The 18,470-nt window shown below is 39.1% G+C and overlaps 1 protein-coding gene across 5 annotated transcripts in view; it reads left to right on the top strand.

Moving 5' to 3' along the window:
* The first annotated feature begins 3,609 nt into the window (after positions 1 to 3,609).
* The window catches only part of LOC127807599 (histone-lysine N-methyltransferase ASHR1), a 60,614-nt gene continuing 45,753 nt past the window's right edge, over positions 3,610 to 18,470 (top strand). The window contains exons 1-3 of one of the 5 annotated variants that reach the window (XM_052345599.1): positions 3,610 to 3,880; positions 8,683 to 8,828; positions 13,046 to 13,180. In XM_052345599.1, the coding sequence (XP_052201559.1) occupies positions 3,781 to 3,880; positions 8,683 to 8,828; positions 13,046 to 13,180 (381 nt within the window). In that variant the 5' untranslated portion in view covers positions 3,610 to 3,780. Of the gene's footprint in view, positions 3,881 to 8,682; positions 8,839 to 13,045; positions 13,181 to 18,470 lie in introns of those variants that run through there. The other 4 variants (XM_052345598.1, XM_052345596.1, XM_052345597.1 and 1 more) reach the window with 4 other exon arrangements.

Genomic DNA, 18,470 nt, shown 5'->3' with positions numbered 1-18,470 from the left:
CGGGTCATGGCGGTTGTGAGTCAATTCTTTCTGACCCAGTCCATTCCATGTGCCACAACATTAACTTCCAACTTAACATCCCCTTTAATGAAGATAATCATGACGATCCAACTTTAATTATTCCTGTCAACTTTATTCTAAACAGTTATGTATATAAATAGAAAACAAGAATATCATAAACATATGAAATCAAAGTGTCGAATGCATAAACTTTAATAGAGTCAAATTACGTAATACCCAAAATACCCATCCTTTCAACATGTTCATTAAATATTTTGGGTGACAGTCCTTTTATCATAGGATCTGCAATCATAAGGTTGGTGCTAATATACTCTATTGACATTGTATGTTTCTGAACTTCTTATTTAACGGCCAAGTATTTGATTTCCATATGCTTAATACCCTTAGAATGCTTGTCGTTTTTAGAGAAGAATACTGTTGCGGAGTTATCACAATGAATTTTCAGCGGCTTGGCAATACTGTCGACAATCCGAAGCCCTGAAATAAAATTCCGTAGCCATAAACCATGAACGGTGGCCTCAAAGCAAGCTACGAACTCAGCTTCCATAATGGATGCAACGATGACTGACTGCTTTGCACTTTTCCATGAGATTGCTCCTCCGACTAATAGGAACAAGTAGCCGAATGCTGATTTTTTGGTATCAACACATCCGGCAAAATCTGAATTTGAATAGCCAATCACCTCAAGATGATCGGATCTTCTATAAGTGAGCATGTGATCTTTAGTTCCTTGCAAGTATCTGAAAATCTTCTTTGCAGCTTTCTAGTGATCAAGGCCTGGATTACTTTGATATCTGCCAAGAACCCCGACAGTGAAGCTTATGTCTGGTCTGGTGCAAGTTTGAGCATACATTAAGCTCCCAACTGCAGATGCATAAGGAATATTTCGCATTTGCTCTCGTTCCAATTTAGTTTTTAGGCATTGCATAAGGTTAAATTTATCCCCCTTCTGAATTGGAACTACCCCTGATGAGCACTTATTCATATTGAATCTCTCTAGAATTTTATTAATATATGTTTTCTGAGACAACCTTAACAATCCTTGTGATCTATCACGGAATATTTCTATTCCTATCACATAAGTTGCCTCTCCCATATCTTTCATTTCAAAATTCTCAGAGAGATACTTCTTGGTTTCATGTAATAAACCAAGATCATTAGCAGCAAGCAGAATATCATCAACATACAGGATTAGAAAAATAAATTTGCTCCCACTGACCTTCATATATATACACCGATCAACAGTATTTTCCTGAAAGCCAAAAGACGTAATGGTATTATTAAACTTTAAATACCGTTGGCGGGAGGCTTGCTTAAGTCCATATATTGATTTCTGTAATTTACACACCATATGTTCCTTTCTTTCAATTGAAAAACCCTCAAGTTGATCCATATAGACCTCTTCCTCCAAATCCTCATTAAGAAAGACAATTTTTACGTCCATTTGATGTAATTCCAAATCATAATGAGCCACTAAAGCTAAGATGATTTTAAGAGAATCTTTCTTAGAGACTGGTGAGAAAGTCTTTTTATAATTGATGCCACCTTTCTGAGTAAAACCTTTGGGAACAAGTCTGGCTTTATGTCATTCAATATTGTCTTTAGAGTCACGTTTGGTCTTAAAGACCCATTTACCTACCCACGCCTGCCGTACCACACCCTCTTTCTCTCCCATTTCCTTTGGATGATCGTCGATCGAATCCAACCCACCAGCGGCCCCTATACTGTCGCAGGCTCGCAAAGTTAACACCTCATGCCGTCGCAGTCAGCACCTCACACCGGCGGCCCCCACGGGCGTCGCAGGCTCGCAGCAGTTCGACGCCTGTCGCCCCATTTTCTTTCTCATCCCATTCCGATCGCCTGATTACTGGTCGTTGGTATGCTCTCTTTCTTACTTTTTGTTGATTATTTTTTAGTGCAAGTTTTTGGTACTCAAGCAATGAACTCAATTCAGCGACGGTTTCGTCTTGTACTGTACTAGCTTGATGGGGTCCTTGGGGATGTGTTTGTGTTGCGTTTGCTAGCAGATCAATTTGATGTTTCCTTATAATTTTTGGGACCAGCCGCAAAATTTATGAAATTGCGAAAATCGAACCGCATCGAACTGCAAAATGCAGTGCGGTTCAGTTAGGTTTTTCGCACCAAATCAAACCACTCGGTTTGATTTAGTCGAAAATCGAACTTGTGGTTCAGCGCATTAAATCGACTCAAAACTTGCCAAACCGAACCACAAACACCCCTACTTATAACCCCTATAATAGAGGGTATTCATGACTATGGGTAGTTTCAATAATGGAATCTAACTAATGTTATTGATTGAGATTTGTTGGATTCTTTCAATATATCAATTTGGTCTTAGGTCCACAAATTTGGACTTGATGGAGATTAATTTGGTTTTAGGTCTAGACATTTGACTTTATAGACTCAACCAAAATCAATCAATATATATTAATAAATTAAAAATATGTAGTATAAATGCATAATCATTTTATGTTATTTCACATATTTTGTGAATTTATCAGTTGTTAGATGTGAGTTACTCGCACTATTTATAACAAAATGCTAACTGATTTATAGTGTGTTTATGTGCAAATTGTTTGTTGAATATTAATATTGTTTTTTTCAAAGTGTATATAAAATTTTTTGAGATTAATAAATTATTACGTGTAATTGGAACTAAGAACTAAAGGGGCGTTTGGTATGGGAGAAATTTTAAGATTTCTGGGAATGTTAGGTTGGGAATTTGTATTACCATGTTTGGTATAACTTTTCTATAAAAAGAATCATGGGAAATAGGATTCCCGAGAATAATTTTTAAGCAACTTTCCCACAAAAAGATTTCCATGGGGGTTGGGAATCCAAATTTTTCATGGATTTGGAAATGTTTTTAACAAATAAAAAGACTAAAATACCCCTTACCATTTTATAACCCCATACAAATATATTATATATATGTAATATATTTATATTATTTATTATAAAATATTATTTATATTAAAGTAGATATTCATACGAACATATATATTATGTATATATATTATATATATATATACATGCATATATATACATAATGTGTAAAAAAATAACATTTTTTTTATTTTCTAAAGATATTATGGGTCCCAATATTTTATATAATAGAATAAATTTATCATTTTTAAATAAAAATTAAATAAGGGTAATTTTGGAAAAAGAACATGAATTTTCAAGAATATTATATTTAAACCAAACATAGGAATGTAAGATTCTCAAAAAAAAATACTCAATATTCCTGATAATGTTATATCGGGTTGTTCTAATTTTGTAAATAAATTAAATTTGATTCTAAATCTAATTTTATATATTCAATTGACAATGATTTAGTTTTAAATTAGTTTCAAATTTAAACTATGAATATCGTACTCTTAAAATGATCTTATTGATGATATTATAGTCATACATCTCATTAAACTCATAGATGGTATAATTAACTCACTACTAAATAAAAAAAATAAAATAATACTGTTAAGATTTAAGCCCTAAACCCTTAAAAACTCTATCTCCAAGCTTGATTGTTTAGTATTTTTTTTTTCCCACCGTTGTGACTCCGACAATCACCTTTCAATTGATGATCCTACGTTGCGGGATATAAGTGAAACAATTTTCAGAGGACGGGTGTATGTGCAATTAACCCAAGTATACATTGCACAACCGGGGCCAAAGTTCCAGGGCCTACTGGTTCGAGGAGTTCAGCCTTTCCATGGTTTGGTTGCTTCTTTGGCGATGGAGGATTTGCAGAGAGCGCTATCTGAACGAGGTTTAACAGTTTCAACTCTCCCAGATAAAGGCCGCTGTCTCTTAACCTTAAGAGATTTCTCTCCAGGTCTCTGTACATAATGAAACGCAATGGTCTATGTATACACAGTACGGAATATTTATTCGTTTAAATTGTTTTAAGCATGCGATAATGCGTGTGGTTAATCTCATCGATGTTATCTGATTTTCGAGTTAATCTTAAGGGGTGGTGGTAATCGCCGAATTGCTGTGAATGTATGGGGGGCTTAGGCTAGTTTAATTGACTACTTCACGAGGGTTTGGTGGGATTAGGGTAGCATATTGGACTTAGCTGTCTATTATCAGCGGAAAAGATGGAAATGTGCAAGTTTTTTCACCGGTATTCGTAACTTGGTTACTTTTTTATTCACTAGGAATTTAAGTCAAGGAAGACCCATAAGCGTACCAGTTTGGAAGAGTGGGACTGTTCCTACTGAGGATACTGCTTGATTTATGAATGCTAAAATTAACTTCCTACACAAGCCTAAGCAAAATGCATATTACACGTGACATAAAATTACCTCACAATTAGTTTAGTATTTTTTCTTAAAACTTTTGCAAATCCAAGTTCTGTATCCAGCATGTTGAAGTTTGCCTCGAGTTTTGTCCTAGAAGATAGCAGATTTGGAAAGGAGCATGAAGGAGTAGTCTCGGCTGAAGAAATTAGGCAGCTAGGGGTTAAGTGTAATTAGTACTTTTTGTTGGGGTTAATATGTAATTTCCCTAAGTTAGTTAGTTGCCTAAGTGTGTCCGCCTCCTCTATAAATAAGAGGGCAAGGCGCCTGCTGAGATAGATTCATTTTCTGTGAGTGCTCTAGTCCTTTGTATTATGAGTGCAAGGCATTGTTCAAGAAAGGAAGACTGTTCGCAAGTCTTGGGGTTTTTTCTTGGGGAAATAGTGTGGTATTGTACTCAGGGTTTGTGGGCTATGAGGGCTGTGATGTACTGATCTTTTGTCTGGAAGTAAAGACTGCTAGAAGGGCTCTTTGAAGGCTGGATGTAGGTTTCCTCAAAGGAAACTGAACCAGGATAAATCCACGCCTTTTGCGTTGTGTGGTTTGCTTTCTGTTTCTTGTTCTTATTTTTTTTTTGGTTTGATTGCTTATATTTTCTATTTTCAATTCCTATAATTGCTGGGTGGATTTGAGAGTGTTGAGAGAGTCATATTCCATCTAAGAGTCATTCCGCATAGTCCTAGATATAACAAATTGGTATCAGAGCTAGTTTTTAGGTTCAAGAACAGTCCAAGAACCTTCAAGATTTCATCTGTTTTGAATTCTCTATCATAGAACAGTGTTATAATGGCTGCAACTAGATATGATATTGAGAAGTTTGATGGCCAGAATGATTTCGGCCTTTGGAGGATGAAAATGAGGGCATTGCTAGGGAATCTAGGACTATAAGAGGCTTTAGATGAGGAAGAAACTCTGCCTGAAACCTCCACTGAAGAACAGGAAAAGGAAAAATCAAAAGAAAAGAAAGATATTGACAAGAAAGCTTTTAACACCTTGATTTTAAGTTTAGGGGACAAAGTCTTGAGGGAAGTGGCCAAAATGACCACAGCATTAGACCTTTGGAAAAGATTGGAGACCCTTTACTTGACTAAAACCTTGTCTACTAGGTTATATTTGAAAACCAAAATTTTCTCCTTTAGAATGGATGAAGGTAAGAAACTGCATGAGCACATAGATGAGTTTAACAAATTATGTTTGGATCTTTAGAACATAGATATTAAATATGATGATGAGGATAAGGCCTTAGTCTTATTGCACTCTCTACCAAAGTCATATGAAACCTTTGTTGACATCTTAAAACATGGTAGAGACAAGTTGTCTCTAGATGATGTGACCGGAGCCTTGAGTTCCAAGGAATTACAACATAAGGTTGAAGGAAAGAACTCTATACATGATGCTCTTACAGTTGGGACTAGACCAGAAAACAGGGACCCTAAATTTAAGGGTAGGTCTAGGTCAAAGTCTAGGAATGGCAAGAAAATGATAAGATGCTATCACTGCCATGATGAGGGACATATTAAGAAGAATTGTCCCCAAAGAAAGAGTGAAATCCTAGAGAAAAACCTTGGAATTTCTTCATCTGTGTGTGAGGGTGACTATGATAGTGCAGATGCCCTATAAGTATCTAGAAATGCTGGAAATATAGCATAGTTTCTAGGTTTAGGGTGGACTTATCATAGGAAATGGTTTTTTCAATTTATACCTAGGATCTGGGGGGACCTATCTAGGCCTTGTCGCATGGTGGAGCTAGGTGAGGTGATCCTAGTGAAGATGATGTGTTCCTAAGGAATTCCCAAGCGTATATGAGCTTGCTGGAATTTAGGAAGCTTGCTGGAAATTGCTTTTGGTGTGAAGGGTTAGGTGTGTGGAGTTGTGTAATAGGTATACCTAGGTCTCCTAAAGCTAGGGTTCTTACCTATGAGGGAAAAACTCTAATAGGACATGGAATTAGTTGATTCCAAGGCCAAGGGATGGAATTGGAATGCTGGCCAGCAAGGAGAATCCTTTGGGAATGTCCAAAACTAACCTATGAACCAGGGTATAGCAATATGGAAATCTGGAAATTTTTTTTGATCAGATTCATTGTGTAAGCTTGGGCTGAATTGTGAGAAGGAGGAAGCTAGTGTTTAAGATAGCTTTGGCTCTTGCAGTGAGGGTCCTTGTGATCAGTGAGGGGATAAGTGTGTGTGCAAGGGTTGTCTTGTATGGTGAAGCCCATGGTTGATCAAAATCTGGATTAAGCAAGGAAAGGGAAGGAGAATCATATTGTAGGAAATGAGCAAGGGAATAGAAGGTTTAGAGTGCTGCCTAGGATGGGTAGTGATAGGTCTTAAGTTAGTTTCCAGTGAGGTATGGAATGTTGGGTTTGAAGGATGCTTAGGCTCAGGTTTGAGTGCTAAGGAGCAGGCTGGAAAATAGAATCTCTTGTATAAGAAGAGGTGATGCACTCTTGTCCAAATGAATGGCATGGAGCCATGTAAATTTAGGGAGAATGTTGGACTTAAATGGTATATCCCTTAGGTTAAAGGGGTGGAGTGCTGTTGTAGTGTCTACTTGTAAATTAAGGAAGTGCTGGGAAATGGGAAAAGTCTAGGGAAATGGCTAGACATGGCCATTGGGTATAGCAGCACATGAAGGCTTAATTTGGATCAAATAGGTAATCTCTAACAGCCATTATCCATGTGGAAATTAAGAGAGAAAAGGGATCTTATAGTGTAGCCAAGGGATAATAGGCTAGAGGGAAAGGTAAGAAAGGATTGGTTGCTTAGAAGGTCTCTCTAGGTATGATAGTAATTCCCTAGGTAAGATATAAGATTGTGATAGTCCAAAGGGTAAATTGAGTGCATGAGGAAGCTGTGTTAATTTCAATGGTATGCCTAGGATAAGTAAGGCAGTTTCATTGATAGTTATCCAATGGGAATCTCAAAGTGTAGCTGAGGTTGTAGTTCAGTGTTTGAGATTGTTGGAAGGAGGAGAAGCTGGAAAGATAAGGCATAGAGGTTGGAATAGAAATGGACAACTTATGGAAGCCTAGGATTACCCAAATCTTAAGCATATCTTGGTAGGCTGGTAGTTAGAAGAGTCTCAAGAGAGTTGAGCAGTTCTCAAAGTTTGAAACAAACATAAGAGAAAGTCAGTGGTAATCCTAAAAGGCCGGTTTTGGGTGCTAGGAGTAAGTCTAGCGAAGTTAAGGCCAATTCAGATAAGGTTCACTGTGTTGTGATGTTGTGTAAAAATTTGGACCCTTTGGGATTAAGGAATAACATTGAGTATGGATTTGGTTTATGGTGGAGTATAGGTAGACACCATGTAGAGACCAATCATATTGATGTTAGGAATATATTCATTAGGAAGTCCCTTGAGGAGGATAATATCTAATAAGAGTTGCAGGTTTAGTTATTGCAGTTGGAATTTTATCAAAAGGGTGGTCCATTGTTATGTTTTATAGCATTGATATGATTTCTTTGATGTGTTTGTGTTTGATATGATCAGGTTTGTCCATCATCCGTGGAGAAAGCAGGAGTTGGTTATCGGGTGAAGAACTCAAGGCAAATGGTGGAGAATTGTTGAAGTTTGCCTTGAGTTTTGTCCTAGAAGATAGCAGATCCGGAAAGGAGCATGAAGGAGTAGTCTTGGCTGAAGAAATTAGGCAGCTAGGGGTTAAGTGTAATTAGTACATTTTGTTGGGGTTAATATGTAATTTTCCTAAGTTAGTTAGTTGCCTAAGTGTGTCCGCCTCCTATATAAATAAGAGGGCAAGGCACTTGCTGAGATAGATTCATTTTCTGTGAGTGCTCTAGTCCTTTGTATTATGAGTGCAAGGCATTGTTCAAGAAAGGAAGACTGTCTGCAAGTCTTGGGGTTTTTTCTTGGGGAAACAGTGTGGTATTGTACTCAGGGTTTGTGGGCTATGAGGGCTGTGATGTACTGATCTTTTGTCTGGAAATAAAGACTGCTAGAAGGGCTCTTTGAAGGCTGGATGTAGGTTTCCTCAAAGGAAACCGAACCAAGATAAATCCACGCCTTTTGCGTTGTGTGGTTTGCTTTCTGTTTCTTGTTCTTATTTTTTTTCTGTTTGATTGCTTATATTTTCTGTTTTCAATTCCTATAATTACTGGGTGGATTTGAGAGTGTTGAGAGAGGCATATTCCATCTAAGGGTCATTCCGCATAGTCCTAGATATAACACAGCATTCCTACTTCTAAACCTGATGATGCAAAAAGAGAAATATATAAGCGTAAGCATAGAGGCATGGCTCCAAGTTACATCAAAGTAAGCCATTGGTTTGTTTTCTGATTTCTCTTATATGTTTTTACTAATCCAAGTTGTGTTACAGGAAATGTAATTTTAAGTGAAGAACCTTATGTCTCTGTACCAAATAAAGCTTCTCGTGACTCAAGATGTGATTGGTGTTTCATGACAAGTAACCTTAAGAAATGCTCAGCTTGTCACGTTGTATGGTACTGCGGGAGCACATGCCAGGTATAGGAAGGTGATATATTATTTCATCATATTCAAATCAATGCCTTCCAATTGCTCCATTCAGCTCTGATTGATTGGTTTTGGTACAGAGGTACAAGAAAACATTGAGGTTTCAGGCTTACAGTTATCACCAGTTTATATACCTTTTTCTTTACAGTTTTTGTATTGAATGAACAAAAACAATGAATTATTGATTTTTTTCCAAAATTCCTTGTCCTTTGAACAATATATGGGTTAACAGTTTGGTTAAATGTTTAACTAAGCAGTCTGGTAACTCTTCATGATTTATGTCTTAATTATCTAGTAATGAGAAGAAAAACATGTCAGGACCTCGTGATTGACAATGGAAATTCTCTTGTGAGGGAGAGAATTAGGGAAGGATGAGAGAAGAGTGCTGAAAGAGAGAGAAAGAACAGAGGGAAAGACAGAGATTAGAGAGATCGAGAGGGAGAGAAATTGAGTGAGGGGGAAGATTAGTTGCTATGAATATTCATCGGTGCTTCTCATTCAGTTGGGAAGCCTTTTATAGCTTCTCCTGGCACCAACTTACTGGCGGTTATTCAAGGTACAACTTCCAATAGCTGTTTTAGTACAACACCTACCAACCACCTTACAAATATAACCCCAAAGGACAAAAATACCCCTAATAAAACCAGAGGGTCTTGACAATTAAAACTTTATTGTCCTCAACAAAGAGCAAGGAGCCTAGTTGCTTGAGAAAACTATCGCAACAGATCAGGGAGATATTCCCACGCGTTGTTGTTAGGATGAAGATAAGTCCACTGCATCAATACTTGAGTAAATAGATCACCCTTCTATCCAATATGAAGGTTGGTTCCATTAGAGGAGGAGCATCGGAAACATAGTTAGGCGGAGTAGGAGAAACCTGTTGAGCACCCACTGACTTCTTGAGTAGGGAGACATGAAAGACAGGGTGCATGTGAGAAGTGGTAGGCAGTTGTAGCTTGTAAGTTGCAGTCCCAAATTTGGCCATGAAAGGGAAGGGGTCAAAAAATTTAGGACTAAGCTTAGACACTTGGCCGTGAGAAAGAGCCCGTTGGCGAGAGTGTCTCAACTTCAAGTAAACCATATCTCCCACTGAGAACTCCCATTCACTGCGGCTATGATCAGCAAATTGCTTCATCCTATGCTGGGCAATGGCTAATTCCCTTCATAACACTTGTAGCACCTCTAGTTGCTACTGCAAGTAGTCATCCACGGTAGCTACAGATGTGGACTGCAGAGTGGCAGGAAGCAGGGGTGGCTTGTAGCCATACAAGGCTTGAAAGGGGGACATTTTGATGGAACTGTGATAACACAAGTTATACCACCATTGGGCTAAAGGAAGCCACTTGTGTCAGGCTTGGGGTTGAGCAAAACAATGATAGTGTATGGAAGGCTGATTCACACACTTCCGAAGGCTGGGGCATAACTTTTGAATTCATAATGTCTTTGATGTGTCTGGAAGGCTGTTTTATGAATATCCTTCGGTTTCATTAAAATTTGATGGTAACTGGCTTGAAGGTCTGGTTTTGAAAAAACGGTAGCATGTTTAAGCTCATCCAAGAGATCTTCAATTATAGGTGTAGGAAACTTGTCCTTGATAGTAATGGCATTCAATTGATGGTAGTCAGCGCAGAACCGCCATGAATCGTCTTTCTTTTTGACAAGGACGGGAGAGGCGAAAGGACTGTGGCTTGGCTGGATGATTGACTGTTGTAACATGTCTTTGACAAGGTTTTCAATTTTGGTCTTTTGCTTAGGTAGATATCTATAGGACTGAATGTTGACTGGTTCTGAATTAGGCTTAAGTGGTATGGCATGGTCATATAAATGTTGGGGAGGTACAAGGGTTCTGCAAAGAGATCCCTAAACTCCTCCAACAGCATATGCAAGGAATCATATTCATGTACCTTCCAAATAGGTTGACTCGGGCTGCTAATAGTCACCAACAGCCTCCCCGCTTGCTGGTGCATCTCTTCCCTGTCATCGGTGGCCTGCAACGAAAACAATTGTGCCACCTGATCCAATTTCGTTTTTAACAGCCTCTGTAGCCTCTTTCCAGTTATCATCTTGCAAAAGCCTGTATCTAGGCTCCCAACCAAGGGTATTGCCCTCCCATCCTTGGTAATAGTAACCTTTAGCTTGTTGAAATCAAAGCTGATTGGACTAATTGTTTTCATCCAGTCGACTCCCAGCACCACATCACAGCCTCCTAGCTTCAACAATCTTAGGTCAATCATAAATGATTCTCCCTACATCTCCCAATAAAAGTTCACACAGGTAGATCTGCTAATCATCTTCTCTCCATTTTCCATTGTCATCGTCAATGTCTGCATGTTGGTAATCGAACATCCTAGCTTCTTGGTTGTCATTTTGTCCAAATTCGGTGTGTGCTTTCGCTGTCAATAAGTACCATTAGCTTTGATTCTTGACCTTTCCTTCCACCTTAATGGTTTTACTATTAACCAAGGCTCACAAGGCATGCAGAGAGATCTCACCATCACCTACTTCTTCCATTGCAATCTCTTCTTCTTCTGGAACTTCTTCTATCTCCACCATTTCCTCATCTCTTTCCAGCATCAATAATTGTTTCCAGCATTGATGACCAGGCACATATTGGTCTCCACATTTGTAACATTGGCCTGCCTGCCTCCTCTGTTCAAAAGTTCCCGATCTGCCTCCCACAGGTTGATTCACCACTGCTGCTAGTTGGGCTCTATTAATTTGGCTGGATTTCACCATCTCCTTACCACTACCTCGATTTATCACCACTTGACTACCTCGAAAAGAAAACTTCTGCTTCTTCATTAAAGCTTCCATAGACATCTCCTACAATTGTGCACTTTCCGCAGCCTGTTTGACAGACTTTGGCTGCAACATCATGATTGTTGGCCTCAACTCTTCGTTCAAGCTGCTGATAAAACTTGAACGAAATAGGCCTCACCTGGTATTGCTGGATAGTCCCTTCTTATCTTAGCTTATTGAATTCCTCCGCTATGTCAACTAAATTCTGATCTCCAAACTTGGCACTGAACTCCTCTACAAAGTCTGGTCAATTGCTGTCCGTTTGCAACTTATTCCAGCCTTGGAACCAGGAGTCCGACACATCTTTCAAGTAGGTTGAAGCTAAGGTGATCTTCTGGTGCTTCGAAATCTAATATAAGGTGAACAACTTTTCACAGTGCCGAATCCACCACTGTGGATTTGGACCTTTAAACAATGGAAGATCCAGCTTTGGCATAGGGAAATGAGGCTGAGGCTAAGCAACCTGCATTCCTTGCCTTCTGCTTGGCACTCGTTCCTTGAACATCTCTCCACTAATAGTAGGTTCCACTTCAAAATCCAAGGAATTCGTTGCCTTAGGGCCTGGTCCAAGTCCTGGTAGGATTGTATCACTCCTTTCCCTAGGAGGAAAGTCAAGGGACAATCGCACCTGATTTTACCCTGTGAACATCAGCATGAAGCTCTGTAGTTGTTCTCAGATCTGACTCCTTACATTTTCTCGAATCTGATTCCCAACCTTCTCGCTCATATGAGAGATCGTGTTGTCCAATTTCCATTCCACCATCTCATCTACCGATTCAACTTGTAACTACAGATTGGACATCGTTGCAGACATCTACTATAGCTAAGCCTCCATCTACTTCATTTTGGTTCTGTCTGCCATTGCTATCTCCGTTGGAATATGGATCGAAGCCCAAGGCTCAAAGCTCTGATACCAAAATTGTCAGGACTTCGTGATTGACAATGGAAATTCTCTTGTGAGGAAGAGAATTAGGGTAGGATGAGAGAAGAGTGCAGAGAAAGAGAGAGAGAACAGAGGGAAAGACAGAGATTAGAGAGATCGAGAGGGAAAATTAGTTGCTACGAATATTCATTGGTGCTTCTCATTCAATTGGGAAGCCTTTTATAGCTTCTCCTTGGCGCCAACTTACTGGCGATTATCCAAGGTACAACTTCCAATAGCTGTTTTAGTACAACAGCTACAAACCACCTTACAAATATAACCCAAAGGACAAAAATACCCCTAATACAACCATAGGGTCCTGACAAAACAATCCACTATACTATTGTGCAAAGAAAAGGAAGGTGCTAAGTTTGTGACCCTACATCAGGTTGTTTAGTTGGCATCATTTCAGAAATTTCTTAGTTTTCAGAAAAATGCTTTTCATCCTTATTTTGATGCTTTAGTTCAAAATTTCAATCATGTTCAGATGTCAGATTGGAAGCTGCATCGTCTTGAATGCAGAGCTCTCTCTAAGCTTGACAAAGAAAGACAAAAATCTCTTACACCTTCCATACGTTTGATGGTGAAACTTTGCATACGGAGGAAATTGCAAATTGACAAGGTGAACATTCATAATTTGTGCATCAGTTACTCTAATTGCCATTATATTTGTTTACCTTTTAGTTTCCTCAGTATGGTTTATGATTCATTGGCTTTTAAATGTGTATGTAGCATACTACTACTGGGTGGAAAAGTTGAACACTTATGACTTTGAGAAAGAGAGTGCAATCTTGATAATCGTGGACTGAATTCTTATCAAAATTATGAACCATGAATAAAGATATCATGTCCTGGATTTGCAATCTGATAGGCTTATTTTTCTGAAATCCAGCAATAAGTTCTCTCCAACTCTCCTGAAACTTTAAGAACTCCAATCAGTGTACTAATTGCTAAGTGCTGGCACTTGTATTAGAGTTGGGTATTTGTCAAACTCTTGTACTAGCATTGGAAGTGCATTGGTGTATGTTGTTTTAGACAATATTGTCTTGGTGGATGAGACAAAAGAAGTCTTGAATAATAAACTTGAATTATGGAAAAATTTCTTGGAATCCAAAGGTTTTAAACTAAGTAGGTTGAAAATTGGCTGTTTGGTCACCTTTTCCTCAATGTCCATGAGCTACCTACTCTTGATCTTCGACATCTTATGTCTTGGTCCTGTGTTGCTTGAGCACCTTTGCTCCATCTCTTCCTTGACGTCCCTGAGCATCCTACTCTTGGTCCTTGGCACTATCTCCATGGCCTTGAGTAGTTGGATTGAGCACCTTTGCTCCCCACCTTTGGATCTTTAGAGCTTTGACTACTCCATCATGGCTCTCACCAAGCCAAACTTAGGGAACTCTTGCATCCTTTTAGGCCCCTTGCAAACAAAGCAATATGCCTTGGGCACCAAAGCCCCCTTCTCAAACTTACCCCTATGAGACTTACCCCTATCACGCTTCTCAAACTTGGCCCATGACCATGTATCTCATTACCCAAGTCTTTTCCACCGAGGGTATGATGGGTCCTTGGATAGTTCCCTCCTTAGGAGAAACCATTGATGTCCCAAACTTGGGCCCCTTCAGCCTCCACCTCGACATCTCTTCCCATGCCTAATTGAATTTGTGTGGCTTCCATCAAGCTAGTCCACATTGACTTTGAACTAAAACTCTGATACCACTTTTTTCATGGACGTGAACCCTACTGAGCAACTAAATGACCAACATTTAGCAATTGATACCCCTTGGTGATGCTAAGTCAACCTAACTCATTTTGCATACTTGCGTGAGGAGTTGAAGTGTAGAGGTGCACCACAAGTCTAGAGAGAGAAACACTTTCTAGTGAGAGAAGCTTTCTTGGATCCTTGAGATTAGAACTACCTGCAAGTCTAAGGATCCAATGCCAAAATGAGACACTCATGTTTATGGAGACTGCATCACACATCCAATAATGAGAGATCTGACCTAATGGATGGCCTAGATCTAATTTTAGAATCTTCTTCATAAATAAGCTTACCAACTAACTACCTAGAATATTATAATGGAATACTCTAGAACATCATAGAATACTTGAGAACCATTAGAAGCCTTTAGAGTCCTCTAGGAAACTTTAGAACATTCTAAAACTTGGGAGCCCTAGATTACTCCAAAAACTCTAGAACTTTCCACAAAAGTCCAAAACAAGTCTAGGAGACTTCATAACCCACTAGAGCTATCCAGACAAGCCTAGAATACTCTATCAAGGACTAGCGACTTCTAGAACCTCTTAAGAAACCTATAGGACTCGACTCCTTTGCTTGCAGTATGCACCCATTGTAAGCATGTCATGAAATTCTTCACCCTTAAGCTAACATCACCCAATCTGGTCATTTTCCTCCTCAGTGCATGCCAGCTGGTCATCATATTGCTACAAGTCCTTGCATGCCACCCTACTAGCCATGCACCCTTGGAAGCTTGTCCATCTCTTGTCAAGTGATACAACCATGATTAAATATGCCCATGTCATATCAACTTGCTGATAGTCAACCTTGACTAATGCAAGGGCTGTCCTCAAAACTGGCAGGGTGTTATTGTCGGCAATTAGGTCTTGTTCCCAATCTTGGACAAGACTCAATCAGTATTGATTGATTGATATTATGATTGTATATATTTCCTAAATTAGGGTTGTATCTTCTAGATCTAGATTAGGATATATTTCCTTAATTTGTTGTATCCTAAAAGTTGTATATTTCCTAATGTAGGTTTAGAAAACTTTCCTAAGCTAGTCTTTAGCAACTTCCTAATCTTGTAAGGAAGTTTGTATAAATCAGAATTCTCTCGTGAGAGATGAATAAGATTGAAGAGAAGCATTTTTACTATTTTTTTTGACATGGTATCAGAGCTCTAGGATTTCTTAACAAATTCCTTGGGACGTTCGTAGCCTATCTCTTTCAATCTTCTCTTCGTTTGTTTTTCATTCAAACTTCATTGACAATGTCTACCATTCAAGACCCTACACCTGATTCAGCAAATTCTAACCATACCTCAAGAGATTCCAGTTGCTGGAACTCAAAATGGGGGCTCGAAGGGGGGGGGGGGGGAATTACAAAATCTTCAAGCAGCTTACTGTTTGAATGGTAATAACTACTTGAAGTGGTCACAATTGATCTGCACCTTCCTTAAAGGAAAGGGGAACTTAGCCACTTGTTGGGAACTGGTCCAAAGGAGAATGATTTGGCATTTGGAGCATGGGACGAAGAAGACGCCTTGGTGATGTCCTGGCTCTGGAATTCCATGATTCCAAATATCGGCGACACTGTCATGTTCTTGACAACAACCAAGGACATCTGGGAGGCCATAAAGTTGACCTATTCAAAGGGTTATGGATGTAGCTCAGATTTATGAGATATGGGCAAGGGTGGCAGCAACCAAGCAAGGTACGAAGACCATCACAGAGTATGCAAATTTGTTGCAAACTCTATGGTAAGAATTGGACCACTACTAGTGTCTAAAGATGAAGTGTAGTGAGGATGTTGCACTACATAAGAGATTTGTTGAAAAGGAACGAACATATGACTTCTTAGCCGGCCTCAACATAGAATTTGATGTGGTCAGAGTGTAGATTCTTAGCAAGGAAGACTTTACCTTCCTTAAATGAGGTAATTTCTTTAATACGAGCAGAAGAAGGGAGAAAGAGTGTAATGCTGGAACCTATCCTGAGTGAGAGCTTTGCTCCAGTGTCCTTAAAAACTCACAATCAGAGCAAAGGGCCTAGAGACGAGGAGAAACCCATGGATAGGGATTCTCTATGGTGTACCCATTGTAAAAAACCTAGGCACACCATAGAGAAGTGTTGGAGGCTTCAAGGAAAGCCACCCAAAGGAGGACCAGCAAGGAGCCAAGTGCAGGGACAGGCCTATATGGCAGTTAGTGGCCAACAATCTGAATCAAGGAATTCAGAATAAGGAGGAGAGACCCTTGAGCTCAACAAGGCAGAAATTGAAAGGCTAAGGAGTTTTTTGGGGTCCCTAGACAAGAAGGCAAAAAACGGTACCAACTCTCTTGCTCTCATAGGTACTCCTTCCTCCTTTTTTTTCCCTACATGCTTTAGAAACTTTGCACCAAAATTGTTGGGTTCTAGACTCGAGTGCTTCAAACCACATGACCTCCTATCCACACTTGTTTATTTACTATAACCCTTGTTCTGGCTCAAGAAAAATCACAAAGACACATGGCTCTCTTACCACCGTTGCCGGCTAAGGAGATGTTCTCCTTAATGAGCATCTAACCCTTAAGAATGTTTTTCATGTTCCTAAGTTGTTTGCTAATCTCATATCTATTCAAAAACTTATTGAAGACACTAATTGCAGTTTATTTTTTTATTCTAATGTTTGTGAGATATAGGAACAGGGTAAGAATAGGATGATTGGGCTTGCTAGGGCTAGAGAGGGACTTTATTACCTCGAGGAACCAGGTGGATAGGACAAGGAGGAGTCTCTTCCCCTCATGTCACGCCTAGCTCAATCCAACGAAGATAAGATGTGGTTACAACATTATAGACTTCATCACCCCTCTTTTCTCACTCTCAAGTTAATGTTTCCTGATTTAACCAAAGGTCTTGACTTTGAACATTTTAATTGTGCTGTGTGTGAACTTGCAAAACATAAAAAGAGTGTCTTTTTTTCTATCCAATAAAAGGACTGATTCTCCTTTCTCTTTTAATTCATAGCAACATTTGGGGTCCATCAAATGTTCCCAATATTTTTGGGGCAAGATGGTTTGTTATATTTGTGGATGATTGTACATGGGTGGTTTGGTTATATTTGTTGAAAACAAAATCAGAAGTAAGCCGTGTATTTCCTATATTTTACAACATGATTAAAACTCAATTTGGGGTGGAAATAAAACAGTTTAGATCTGATAATGCTAGAGATTTTTTCAACCTATCTTTATCTGTTTTCTTTTAACAAAAAGGTGTCATTCATGAATCCTCTTGTCCCCACACTCCTCAATAGAATGGAGTGGCCGAGAGGAAAAATGGTCACCTTTTGGCTGTTATTTGAGCTCTTCTCTTTCACCATAATGTACCAAAACATTATTGGGGGGAAGAAGCTCTATTAGCCACCTCCCTCATCAATAGACTTCCATCAAAAACCCTAGAATCTCATAGTCCTATTCAATTGTTAACTAGCCATTTTCTTGATTTTCATGTGACTAGTAATTGGCAGCCCAACATATTCAAGTGCACAACCTATGTTACTTGAGATAGATGGTTTGTCCTAGGTACTTAGGAATTGCCTCAACCTTTCAATCTTCTTCTGGTTGAATTCTTTTTGTTCTTTTGGTTTATGGATCTATTCTTCCTCATGTGAAGTGGCCATATTGGCTTGCCCTTGACTCCGATGCAGTTGTCCACCCTTATTTCCCCATTCTTTACTTGGTGGCTTTCCATTTAACTTCCAGGACATCTCCCTAGTATGCCTGGGTTTCTTGCAAAAAGTACATCATAGGTTGTCACGGCTGTCACTCCTTGTGTGCTTAGGAACTGTCTTACCATTGTCTCTATTCAGTTGGTCTCTATTAAATCCATGGCCTCCTCCATTGGCCACCAATGCTGAAGCCTAGATTGGTTTAGGGTGCAACATTACACCCCTTCTACTTTCTTCGACCAATATAATTGAAATAACTTCATTAAGTGAAGGTAAATCGACTTTACCAAGGATTTGGATTCTTACATGATCATACTCCCCATTAAGTCCTGCTAGAAAATCATAAGCTTTGTCTTTCTCTATGAAGGTTTTTAGTGTGGCTGTATCATCATTGTTCTTCATCTCAATAACTTAGTAGTGATCTATTTCTTGCCAAAGTCTTTTTAGGAAATTGGCATATTCTGTGACA

Source organism: Diospyros lotus, chromosome 8 (assembly GCF_014633365.1).
Source record: "Diospyros lotus cultivar Yz01 chromosome 8, ASM1463336v1, whole genome shotgun sequence".
NCBI classification, from domain to species: Eukaryota; Viridiplantae; Streptophyta; class Magnoliopsida; order Ericales; family Ebenaceae; genus Diospyros; species Diospyros lotus.
Note: the sequence above shows the minus strand (reverse complement) of the source record. Positions and strands in the feature narration are given on the sequence as shown.